General features: G+C 37.4%; 1 protein-coding gene across 1 annotated transcript; it reads right to left on the bottom strand.

Moving 5' to 3' along the window:
• Positions 1-393: 393 nt before the first annotated feature.
• LOC129747449 (U1 small nuclear ribonucleoprotein 70 kDa-like) lies at positions 394-6,863 on the bottom strand. Its single transcript, XM_055741682.1, has 2 exons — positions 5,947-6,863; positions 394-1,649 (listed from the first exon to the last, which is right to left on the bottom strand). The coding sequence occupies exons 1-2, from the start codon at positions 6,758-6,760 to the stop codon at positions 1,219-1,221; spliced, it is 1,245 nt and encodes a 414-aa protein (XP_055597657.1). The 5' UTR covers positions 6,761-6,863; the 3' UTR covers positions 394-1,218.
• Positions 6,864-13,357: the final 6,494 nt, after the last annotated feature.

Raw genomic sequence — 13,357 nt, 5'->3', positions numbered from 1 at the left:
ACAAACGAACCGCTTTGATCCTCATCTCGCCCCCGACCGTGAGTTTGAAATGAATATTTCTTGCTAATAATTCTGCGACCAGACGAAAATCTTCCGAATACACTAGCTTTCATTTCCACAACCAATTATTATCTAAATTTTCATTTTTCTCGGAAGCTTAAACGCGAAAAATTTGTACGAGCGAAAAAAAACACGACCGCACTCGACCAAGGCTTACTTCGATCCTCCATATTCCATTAAACGATTTTTGTTTATGCTGAAAGCTGTGGTCACGATTTAAAAATGTATTCCAAAACAGAAAAAGCTGATTTTCTCGCTTGCTCGTATTTGCATATGGGACTGTTATGAAAGTAGGGGCAAAATTAGTCATCAGAAACACGATAAAAAAATCGATTAGATGTGTAGAATGTATATTTCTTTTTCAATAATAGACTAAAGTGCACATAGATTTTGAAGCCTTCTACATGGTCATCTACCGGTTATGTTACTGCTTTGTGAGGATTACAATTCAGTACTTACAATGATATACTTCCACGGCTTATTGAATCGCCATTAAGATAATAATGATAATGATAACAGATTCCCTTTTTGTGGTTAGCTTAGATTGGTTCCTGTGTTCGTTGTTGTCAACAGCAGTTTTGATCGTTTGAATAAGTGTACTTAATGAGATTTGTACACCTCACAGGTTGTGAGGAATTTATAAACTGAAAAGCATCAACATGTTGTAAAATAAAAGTTATATCTTCTCTTATCATGTCGTCGTTGTCTCTTCCCGTTCTTAACCTATCGATATCACACGCATTTTCTTGATTTGGCCATTCATTTTTGTTTGAAATGATATATACATGGTAAATGGATACTCTTGCTTAAGTTCAAGATTGGTTTGAATATCTTAAGAATTGGACATCGAAGCATCATCGCTACTGGTTGTGTAAAGAAAAGTTAACGGAGGACATCCTTCGTTCTTGTGTTTAGGGAAAGCGAACAGCTCGCATGGTATCGTGCTGAAATCGTGAGGTTGCGCATTCTTTCTACTGACTCGGTGTGATGTTAGTTTTGGTTTTCTTAATGATCACTATCATGTGTATAGGTACGTATAATATGCCTTTAGTAGTTAAGCCGGCTAATAAACTGTATTTTAGCGTTTATAAGATGTGCTCAGGTGTGACCCAGCGGAAGCCATTTTCCATAGCGAAAATCTGTATATGATTAACAGAGTTAGTGAGCTGTAACGCCGAGATCTTGGAAGTTGACAAACTTTCCAAGTTTGTGAGACTTCAAATCTCCATTGCGTTCATGCTTCTTAACTAATTGAATTCCGATAAAAGCAATTAAAGCTCCCTGTACTAGATTCCACAGAACGGATGCCTGCTGGGTGGTGATTTCCGGTTCGGTGTTGTCTGTGACTAATCTGTCAGCGCGATCTAAAGTGGTTCGGCTTGCATCGCCAACTCGCTCCCGACGATGGTCGATGCGATCTTCACGGGATTCACGGCGATTTTCCATGCGGTCTTCACGGGATTCGCGGCGATTGTCCACGCGGTCTTCATGAGATTCTCGGCGAGCACGTTCTAGCGAAAGGCGTCCTCCATCATGATCACGTTCCTCGCGACGCGCCTCCCTAACTCTCCGTTCCTGCTCACGTTCATCTACAAAATTAAATTTTGGATAAACGGATAAAAATTTATTTGAAACGGCTCGTACCTTCAGGTTTTAAGGAGCCTAACTCTTTTTTGTTTTTACAATTGTTTGCTTAGCTTAACACTTTTAGTTTAAATAAAAAGAAGATAGAAACGGAAATATTAAAATAAAAAGAATTATAGACAAAGATTGATAGCTTTTAGAAAAAGATAGTTTTCGAACATGTAGTCCAAATCTAGCACCGCTAGTGCATCTCTCACCGGGACGTTAGGTGGTTTTCCTCGGGCTTGATATATAAGTTGTATACAACTTTTCATTTATTAATTGCAACTATTTATTCTTCAGTTTTCATATTCGTTAAACAATAATTTTTGGATGAGTTTATTATTTTATTAAAATTTAAATTCAGAAGTATTTTTCTGTAAATATTTGGAAAAACTGTCAGCAAAACTTGGTTTTTATATATGTACTACGGTTATAAATCATACAAATCATCTTAAAAAGGCAACAAAATGTATACCATGTAAATATACTGCCGAAAACTTTAAATTTCAAGAAAGGCAATGAAAGGCCTGTGGGGGTGGGTAGCATGGTAGTTGAGCAAACTGACAGCTACCAAGATTAAAGTAGAAACATATTTTCTTACTAAAAATATTGGGACTAAGACGATCGGACCGAATTAAAAAGAATAAACGTGGTTAAACTTGAAGAGCGAGAATTGTATTTCACGTGTAGACTGAATGACGTTTTGGATATGATAGCAGGAAATAGAAAAACGCGGCGTAGTACCAACCAACAGTTGACTGGTTGTCACCCGCGCAACGGCTTGCGTAGAGATGGGCGATCGTTGCATCATTATACCCCCTCTCGATCGGCCAATCCGATCCTCCGACAGAGATCCTCTAATCGTCCCGTTTCCAATAGGTTATGGGCACCACCGTGAAGGAACTCGCGCACGGAATCCCCCAGTTCCGGGGAAACGCGTCGGAATTCGCGAACTGGAGTTACCGAGTGAAATTATACTTGAAGGCAGCAGGTGTTTCCGAAGTGCTGACCGGAGAAACTCCGGCAGGAGGTGCTGAAAGGGCCGCGTTTGAAGCTTTGGATGCAAGGGGGCAGTCCTTATTAGTGACCTGCCTGGCGGATGAATGCCTCGAGGTTGTGCGAGAAAAGACTACCACCAAGCAAATGTGGGAAAGTCTTGAGACTACTTTCGCCAAAAAGTGTGTTGCTGATCGGACCATAACCCGTAAGCAGTTATCCAGGCTACGGTTGAAGGAAGGTGGTGACATGCGAAACCATCTGGTCGAATTTGAAGGGCTAGTACGGAAGCTGAAGACGGCAGGAGCGAAAATGGATGAGGAAGATGTCGTTTCCCAACTATTCAACATACTTCCGGACTCCTATGATCCGCTTGTCACGGCTCTTGAGAGTGTGAACGAAGAAGTATCACTGGAAACCGTCAAACAAAGGCTACCGTGAAAGCACCAATGGCCGCGCATTTTCAACTTTAATCTTTATTTTCCCCGAAATTCAACAACGAAAATTTCTATGTTTCGCATTTTCGGATACCTCCGCTACGTATCTTTCACTTGCCATACTAGAAATAAATTTATTCTGCTTTTTGAGGTCAGGAAAAAATAAAAACAAACATCGTTTTTGTCGGATGCCATTTTTTCTGTCATCCTTAGCAAGTGAGCTAAACGGGTCCCTTTTTGTAATTCAGTTTTTTGTGTTTAATTCGAGCACCTTGGCAAAAATTTTCGAACGTAAGTTATTTGTTGCTGTATAATGAATCAATTGTGAAAAAAAGTGAACAATTTGAAGGTTCTGTTGCGGAAAAAATGACAATTTTGTAGTGATCGGCCATTGGTACACTTGATTTTCGAATGCTTCTATTGCCGCGCACGGATAGTGTTCTAGTATTTATCAGCAGTTAAACTTAGAGAACTTCTTCGGAATTTCACAAAGGTTACATAAGATTCACAGGCAAGTATTCCAATCAATGTTTTCCTTCACATAACCGGCTGAAAAAGCATAATTTTTTGAAACAGTGTAAGAAGAAACAATTGTTTAATAAAAACTGCTACAAAGTGTTGGAAATTTGAGGTTAGATAGCAATCCGGATCTGTTTAGTTTTAGTTTTTCAGTTTCCTCGTGGATTTTCAGACAGCTCGCCGAATTTGTGATGATTCATCGAAATCGGGACCGAAAACATTGTTCCATCTTCCGACAAAATAATGCTTTGTAAAAATGGCGCCTCATACTAATTTTGCACTAGATCGGTTTCACAAAACAATGACGACAAATCGGTATTTCTCGCGTGAGCTTTCATTACGTCGAATGAAACAAAATTTGAAAAACTGAGATATTCACTAAAAAACTTCATTATAAGATTATCTACCTATATGATATATGAAACAATCAATTTAAACCCTTTTAATGTATAAAATTTAAGACTTTCAAAATGACGAATGAAACAAAACATTGCTTGCCCATTTCAATGTTGCTTACGTCCCTTCTTCCAAACGGCGAATGCTCAGAGGAAGAAAAACCTAGCACATTCGCTATGGATTCCATGAGCAAACAGTGTTTACAGGTAGGGGTAATCAGAATATCAACCTGGTCATAAATATTATTTCAGATTCTTGTTTCCAGGCGTTCTTAAATCGATACTCAAGGCTTTCGAACGCTGTAAAATAATGCAGCAAGGGAAAGAAACCGAACAGCAGTTATTAACTACTGTAGTAGCAGCAAACATAACAACTAACAGCAGCAGGCTGATCGGCAGCAGCCTGTTGCTGTTAGTCACTCAACCACCCGATTCACACTTTTATTACGCATTTACTAATAAATTTACCGCTACACTCGATAACTCACTAATTTAACATTCACTATGCCGAGAAAATTGAAAATTTACCGGTAAATGCCTCTGAAACATTTGGGCGTAATTGCAAGTTGAATGAATCAAAGGACGAATGAGACAAATTTCCCCTCCAGCTGATCGGTAACAGAAAGCTGATCAGCAGCAGCGAGCTGGTTTGACCGATGTCGCACCCGATTCACACATTTCATTATGCATTTACTCACCAAATACCGCTACACTATGATATCTCACTTATTAAACAGCCACTACGCCGAGAAAATTGAAAATTTCCCATAGCATTTGCATCAGGAACATTTGGGCGTAAGTGCAAATTTCCCCTCCAAACGACGAATGTGTACAGACGTATGAACGATTTATGTTTGAATATGTCGTATGTTCCTATATGATTAAAAAATAGCTCTACAAATTGCAAAAAAAATTAAATTCATAATGTGGAATATCTGACACAATTAGTTTCCATGAATATTGCGTATTTCTTGAAGGGTTATCGGCGAAGGAATAAAAATAGGATTTGAAAAACACTCTTCAAATTTCAGAAGCGTTTTTCTCGGTTCGGTGTTTCTGTTTCATTCGACGTAATGAAAGCTCACGCGAGATTTGTTGAGTGAATCTTGAAAATCCTTACATGAGAATAATCGCAATGAGCCTGAGAGCTATGTAAACTGGATTTTAAACTGTTTGGATACCTTATTCACTGTTTAAACCAAATTAAGAAGTGCGCGGCCATTGGTACACTTGTGAGCGGCGATTGGAACAAGCATCATAAGCGTGCGCGGTCATTAGTACACCAACACTTTTTACAAATTCGCGTTTTTTGTGACGTTAGAATGAAAAATCTCTCACTTTTAAATTTTTCCCTTAAAGAACGTAAGTTTGACTACGTGTCAGTGCTTTTGTTTTCGGAATCGCACAAAAAACGATTTTTGTACGGCACAGAGATCATTCATCATAGGTTAAATGCGCGGCCATTGGGTCCTTCACGGTACTTGCTGAGGAGGCTAAGCGGTCAGATCGTCTTAGTCCCAATAAAAAACGATGATTTTTTTTATTTTTTTTTTTTTTTCATGAATCACCATTAAATTACCTTTATTTCTTCAAAGAAAGTATTTCGATCAAAACAATTGTATGTTAGATACACGCATTTTGTTTCGTTTTGAAAACATTTCACAAAAAATACAGCAAATTATAAATCATTACATTCCTCGGATTCAAATGATCACAGCAGTATAATAACTTGAAGTAATCCAACAACGCTAAAGTTGTGAAATTTGGATCAGTGGTTTGCAAGTTATAGCTGTTTGAATTTTTAGGAACGACCTTTTTCTGGACTTTGGAACTTTGAGTGTTAACCTGTATTTTCAGTTGCATGTTTCAAGCCACAACAAGTCGTAATGGGTATCGATTAAGGATATACTCACTTGAATCATTCCTCTGGCGACGACTCATAATATCTCGCTCGTTACGGTCAACATCGCGTTCAACGCGTTCGTTTTCACGTCTATCCACACGACGAGTTTCATCGCGATCATTTCGGGCTGCTCGATTGGTCATTCGCTCACGTCGATCCCGATTTTCTTGTTCCATCCTATCTTCTGAACGTCGGTCACGGCGGTCAAGATCTCTTTCTTGACGACGTTCTTCAACATCGCGTCGTTCATCCGACGATTGGCGACGTTCACGTCCGTCATCGTCATTACGTCGATCAATCGAACGTTCACGACGAGAGTTATCTCGTTGCCGATCTAATTGCTCACGAGACACTCTTCGTTCCTCGGCACGTTCGCTTCTGCGATCCATTTCACGATTGTCTTGCCTTTCCCGTCGATCTTCATGACGGTCACGAGCTTCATCCAACTGTCTATCCTGTTCACGCTGCTCTCGTTCGGCGCGTTCAACAGGCATCCGCTTCTCGCGACGCTCATCCTCCCGACGCTCATCCTCCCGACGATCATTTCCCCGTTGTTCCATGCGGTCAAGTCCACGCCTGTCTGATCCTCTCACATTGCGCTCGTTCTCCCGGTTGAACAATAACAGACGTTTTTCCTGATCTTGATCCAATCGATCCACGCGTCTATCCGAGTAGAAACGGCTTTCATCCAGCTGATCGGTGCATAATCTCGCACCGCTGCAGAATTCACAATCTTGGAGACCACTGATGATCTGCACTAAGCACAAAACCAGTGCAGTGGTGCCCAGAAACAGCAACGGCGAGCTCACCTTGAGTTTATTCATTGTATGAAAATATCCTGATCCACACTAACTTGCACTTGCTGAAAGGCTCCTAACACGCTTTTGAACTTCTTCGAACCAACTGTCACATTGTGTGCTTTGAAAGCAGATTTTATAGGAAAACCTCAAAACCTCATCCTAAACGACAAACCGGCGATTAGATGGAAAATTTCATTTCTCTAATTTCACAGACCAATTGATTTCAATTATGTGCGCAGAACTGCAACCGGCTGATAACGAACGCTTTTCCCGCCTCGTTGTACCTAAACACGAGCATATTGTACCTATACCTAAAACATCCTGCATCCACGGATCTGAATGAATGAATGAATGGCGTGAAAGAAGAAAAAAGTGTCACCATGTGCGTACCCAGTAATGTCAATAAATCGAAGGCTTCCTCCAGCCACCAGGACGAGAATGCAACAGCACGGTGTAGTGGCGCTGAGTTGATAAGAAAGAAATAAGTACCAAATGGGACCTTTTCTTCTCCGGACGACGGATCCGATTTATCATCAATGGATGATGGCCTTCTAGCTAAGTGACCGTGAAAAGGGTAACAGTGACGTCGTCAGAACAAACGTTATAAAATGACCTTAAAGATTTAGGAATGACTTTCCTATGAATTTGCTTCCTCTGATGATGACAATAAGAATGCACAATTTATCCATTTATTAAGTTATCGAGAATCTAAATGTTTTGAGGAACCTTTCTTTCTAATTTGAAGTCTTATTAAACCATTATTTTAAATTTGTAATGCATTAGAAATAAAGTTTGTCGAATAGAATTTTCATAAGTTAAACTTAAGTTTCCAAAATCAATGTCATGAAACAAGTGGAAGTTATTCACATCATCGAATTCCGAGAAATATCAGGTTCCATTCAGGGGCGTTAAATTTTTCAATATTTTTCTCAACTGGCCAGCTTTTGCTCAACGTTTTAAAAATGTTATTTAAGAAACTTTTCAAGAAACACACTTCAAATTTAAAAATATTTTGAAATAGGTACTCTCTTTGTGGAGGGAAAAAACATTAAAAATATTATAATTAAAGATCTCTTTCAGTTATGGAAACACAACCGAACACTTTGAGAATTCAAAAAAATGAACTGTGCCGAAATTTTCTCCTATATTTATGTATTTGTTTTTCTTTTTTTTAATACAAATAATAATTAATCGTCATGGTGATTATTTTCAATTTTCGCGAATTTTTGACAAATTTACGTCTTTGTTTGTCATTTTTAGTTTTGTTTCACTCACATTTTGTAATTTTTGCCACTTTTAGCCATTTAAATCGTTTTTAAGTTTTTTTTTGTTACATAGGTTAAATTTAGAAATATGATAAAAATGGAAAAAATATTATTCATACTTATCGTACTTGTTCATTTGGTCGTTTTTGTTATTTTTGAAATTTCCATAATTTTTGTCATTTTTGTCTTAAAAATCTTTCTAACTAAATTCATTTTAGTCATTTTTTGCTTATTTCGTGTAAATTATCATTTACTATTCAGATTAATTCATCATTATAATTGAAGTTTTATTCTTCTATTTTATTGTAAACTAGCTGGTTCCACCCAGCCGGGCACATAAAATATAAATCAACATAAGTCGTTTGACTTTTCCAAATTTTAAAAGCTTTATATTCATCATTATAAGAAATTTGACTCATATTTGGCCATGTAATTTTTTTTTAAGTCTTTTCAAAGGTTTTATTGAGATTATTCAATGTGTTTATCGTTTCCATATTCTTGGCAAACTTAAAGTTATTTTAATTCATAGACATTCAACACAATTTCCCTTGAATGCTTATTTATCGTACCAAAAAAAATTTTTCTCACCCATCATTTTTTAGGAAGCTTGAATAAAATATTGTTTATATTCAAATGATAAAACTGAGTTTTATCTTTCCCATCCCCCATCTAATAAAAATCTCTTGGAGATCATCCCTCTTTTCAGGATGGTTCCCTGTACAATAGACTGAGTCGATTTGGGGTCATTTTTGAATTTCTCAAACCCTGGGGTCTTAAAAGCTTCGTCTTGGTCCAAAACTCATTCATGATTTTTTGTAGAATTTTTGAGTAACGTTTACATGAGTAAATTTGAACTATTAGGTTTGTATGGGAAAATTGAATATTTTGTACTGAAAAATTAAGATCATTTTTGTTTCCCCTGTGGAACCGAGCCAACTGACAGTTTATGTGCCAACACGGAAAAAAAATTGAGTGGTCATCCCAAAGACGCTGTCATGATAATTTTACCATTTCAGCGCTATAGTATTTTCAACAACAAAAAATTTAACATCAATTTTGTGAAAGTGCGCATGAAACAATATTGAAATTACTATGTACCTGGTAATTTTCGATAACTCTCAATGTTTGTTGTCGAAAATACTATGATCATGATAATTTCATCATAATTTATATCACAACTACCGTCCGCATAGTAATTTTGACATTGTGGCACCAATTCATATCAACAAAATACTACGCACATCGTACCTTTGGGAACAAAACATATTTGACTCAAAAACATAAGTGCGTATGATAATTTTACTATGGTAAACATTCTTGTTGTTTACCCTTATTCAGGATCATTAATCATCAAACCCGTTTGTAAAAAAACTAATTTTGAGCTGCTTTATAGTTACATAACTTTGAAAATCATTCCAGAGCATCGGGAGAACACACTAACATTGACCGACGTGTGTCGGAAGTGTGAATTTTCAAGTTTCAAATAATGTCATAATGCATGCATGCAAATAAACAAACAAACATACATAGTAATTTTACTATTTCAATCAAGCTCCTCGTTCCTCCTAATCTTTACCATAACACATACTAGTTTCATCATGAAACATATTAATTTTACTAGGGACGAAGTAAAACAATGCATCATTTCATTGACAATTTCACTAAAACGCAGTCGAATTTACTATGCGCAGCCAAATTGAGCACATGGTAAAATAGTCATGCGTAAGGTATTATAAACAACAAAACATATTTGACTGAAAAATATGGTCGCCTGTTGTTCGTTTAAACCACGAATTTAGTAATTTTACTATGCTTTTTTTTTTGTGTGACTTTGTCGAAGCCTTAACCTCGTATCTTATTAGACAAAAAAGTTTTCAGCGGAAAATTTCCTTTCGGAATTTTTAAAATTGGCACAAAAACTGTCGGCTGGCTCTGTTCCACAGAAGAAACAAAAATGATGTTGAATTTTCAGTACAAAATATTCAATTTTCCCATACAAACCTAATAGTTCAAATTTACTCATGTAAACGTTACTCAAAAATTCTACAAAAAATCATGGATGAGTTTTGGACCAAGATGAAGCATTTAAGACCCCAGGGTTTGAAAAAATCAAAAATGACCCCAAATCGACTCAGTCTACTGTACAATGGTTTATTCAAATTTCATTTATTTAGAAATTTCTAAAAAGTCTTCCGAATCTTATTGAACCATGTTGAAGGCTCATTTTCCATATTTTCAATTGTATGTTTGTTTTTTCGCTTTTTAAATACACACTGATTTATGAGTAGGTACTTGTTCTTTAATGTTGCAAGTTCCATTATTTGATAGTTTTTTGAAGTTATCGAAAACAAATAATCTTAACCGAAGTTGCCATTATCGTGAAAAAGTTGAAAAAGGTTTTATTTGAGTTTTATTTGAATATTATATTCTTGGACACAATCATCGCATTAATTATTGTGAAGAGTGGTCAATGTTAAAATTCCTAGACATCATTTGATTGAATACGCAGTACGAAACAGTTCTATAATATGTCTTCTAAAAATTGGATGGTAGAATTGAAACCGGTTGACCAAAAAATACTCAAAAGTTATAAATACACCAGGTAAGGTCTGAAATCAAAGTTTTAGTATTTGTTAAAAAGTAGTATTTGTTTTCTTTATTTTAACCGCCGTTCCTTTTCCAAACTTATTATTTATTTATTTATTTTATTATTATTTATTTAATTTGGGACATTTTACCAACTTTTTGGCATTCGTGTCCGAGAAATTCTTAACCTACCTAATTCTATTAAATTTTGTTATACAATTCAACATCCTTAAGAAATCTTAAAATAGCATTTTCTTTTGCTGGGTCGTAACTAAGTATATCGCAAATATCTCCAGTGATATTGTTGTTCTGCCTTGCTGAATCAAATCCCCTGCAATCAGCAAGAATATGCTGGATAGTGAGTTGTACTCCACAGTATTGGCAAACAGGTGGGGAGTTCCTATCGAATAGGAAAGCGTGGGTTAAACGGGTATGACCTATCCTCAGTCTGCTTAAGATCCTCTGTTCAGCCGCACATTTACGGTCAGTTGGTTTGGAGGTGAATTTTTTAACTCTACGTAGGAAATTTGTTGAAGAACTCCACGTGCATTCAAATTTTTCTCTTAGTTTGTATTTGATGAATCGTTTTATGTCTTGAGCAGGAACAGCAATAGTAGAAGATAGTTCGTTTCTTCCTGATTTGGCTAATCTGTCTGCCACATCGTTACCCTGAATCCCAGCATGACCGGGTATCCAGGCTAAAGTTATTTTAGTATTATTGTTTAACATTGTACGGGTTTGTTGAATCCATGAATGTGGTGAGTTTCCTAGTTCCAATGCATCAAGGCAACTAGCGGAGTCAGTTAGGATGATAGTGTTTTCATGTGGATTGGCTCTAGACACTGCGTATTTCAATGCAAAGGCTTCTGCCGAAAAAACACTGCAGATTCCCGGAAGACCAAAGCTTTCCTCGATTTGATTTATCAATATTCCGGCTCCTACTTTCAAGTCCTCCTTCGACCCATCGGTATAAATTTTTACATGATCGCTGTATTTTGAAATGAAATCAGAGAAAACAGGACGGACAATAGTGCTTGTTGTTCCGGCTTTTATGTGTTTGCGTACCTGTTGATCAATATTTAAGTTCGGAGAGTACCATTTTTGTTTATGGCAATATTCTACCTTTGATACCTCTGGTAGAGCCAGGTTTGCTGTTACTTGTAATACATCTTTTACCCGGGAATGAAGAGGAATATTTTCAGGAATGAAATCTTTTTCGGCTAATCGTACATCCAATGTTGAGAGACGTTCGGTCGTAAGGAGATGAAAGGGTAAGCATCCAGATTCGACCATCATCGATTCAACAGGGCTGGACCGGAAGGCCCCAGTGGCTAATCGTATAAGTTCATTATATGTTGATGACAACGATTGGTTCATCGCGTCGAAATTTAGGCTTGTTAGCCCAATACCATAAAGAAGTTTAGAAACTATAAGTGCCATACCAACTTTGAGAAGTGTGTTACGGTTACTTCTGGTAAGATTTCTACCAAGTACTCTTATAATGTTAAGTCTTAGTTGACAACTTCTCTTAACTGACTGGAAGTGTTGTAAAAAGTTAAGTCTTTGGTCTATGAGAAGGCCTAAGATTTTCATTTTTCTGACCCTAGGAATCGGTATATTGTTGATTTTAATCGCACGTTTTTTCTTAGAGTGTTTCAAAGTGCATATGTGCATAAGTTTCGATTTTTTAGGTGCTATAGAAAAACCAACCTTGGAGGACCATTTAGCTACAGCAGCGACCGCAGTTCTTAAACGTTTCCTGACCGTTTTACTACATGTACTTTTGGAGGTCAAAAGAACATCATCTGCATAAAGGAGGATGGAGATATCGGATGGGATTCCGTCGAATATCGGTTGCATAGCAACTAAGAACAAAGTTACTAAAAGTATCGAACCCTGAGGCAGACCATTTTGAGCAACTCTGTTAGATGATAGTGCACCATTAGCTAATACCCGGAAAGACCTGTTGCATAGGAAACTCACTATGGTAGAGAGTAATCGTCCTGAAATTTTCCATTTCTTAAGTGTTTCGATAACAGTGGAACGATCCGTAGTGTCATAGGCTTTTGATACGTCCAGGGACACTAATTCCACATGTTCATCCTCTGCTGGTTTGATCAGTGGCTCCAATTGGGAAAAGTAACTGTCGACTCCACGACCAGTTCGAAACGCATGTTGGCGGTTATCAATACGTTGATTGTCTTCCAGCTCTGTTATTAATCGTCGGTTTACAAGCCTTTCGAAAATTTTTCCGAAACAACTTAGAAGAGATATGGGTCTAAATCCATCTGGATTGGTACGATCCCCATCGGGTTTTGGAATCGGAATGATTTTTCCTTCCTTCCATTCATCGGGAAACTCTCCTTTGCTCCACAGTCGATTATAAAAATTAAGTAAAGCTACTTTAGTTGTTATTGGAAGTCTTTGTAAAAGTGGGTATCCGATGTTATCGAGTCCCGTAGAACGACCTGTGGATCGATCGAGAGCCCATAGAAGTTCTTCTAGGGTAAAATCCTTGTTATATTGTTTCGATGACATAGACCGGTTGCAACGATCGAAATAGAATTGGGGGGTTGGAATGTCACTCATAATAGTAGTACTGTTGGGGTGAGTAGATCTTTTTTCGTATTCGTCGGCTAGGGTCTCGGCAACTTGTTGTGGATCGTTTGTAGCTCCGGTTGAGGTAGTAAAAATAATTGAAGAAGTTTGTCGTTTGCCTCTCAATCGGTTAATATTATTCCAAACAAGTCCACTGGGTGTTTCGGGACCG

This window comes from Uranotaenia lowii, chromosome 2, assembly GCF_029784155.1.
Source record: "Uranotaenia lowii strain MFRU-FL chromosome 2, ASM2978415v1, whole genome shotgun sequence".
NCBI classification, from domain to species: domain Eukaryota; kingdom Metazoa; phylum Arthropoda; class Insecta; order Diptera; family Culicidae; genus Uranotaenia; species Uranotaenia lowii.
The sequence above is the reverse complement of the archived record's forward strand: the minus strand, read 5'-3'. Positions and strand labels throughout refer to the sequence as shown.

Excerpts from the sequence above, each read along its gene's own strand:
- LOC129747449 (XM_055741682.1), bottom strand. The coding sequence starts at position 6,760 with ATGAATAAACTCAAGGTGAGCTCGCCGTTGCTGTTTCTGGGCACCACT. Across the intron at positions 1,650-5,946 it reads TCGCCAGAGGAATGATTCAA|ATGAACGTGAGCAGGAACGG; the intron begins GTGAGTATATCC and ends TTAATTTTGTAG.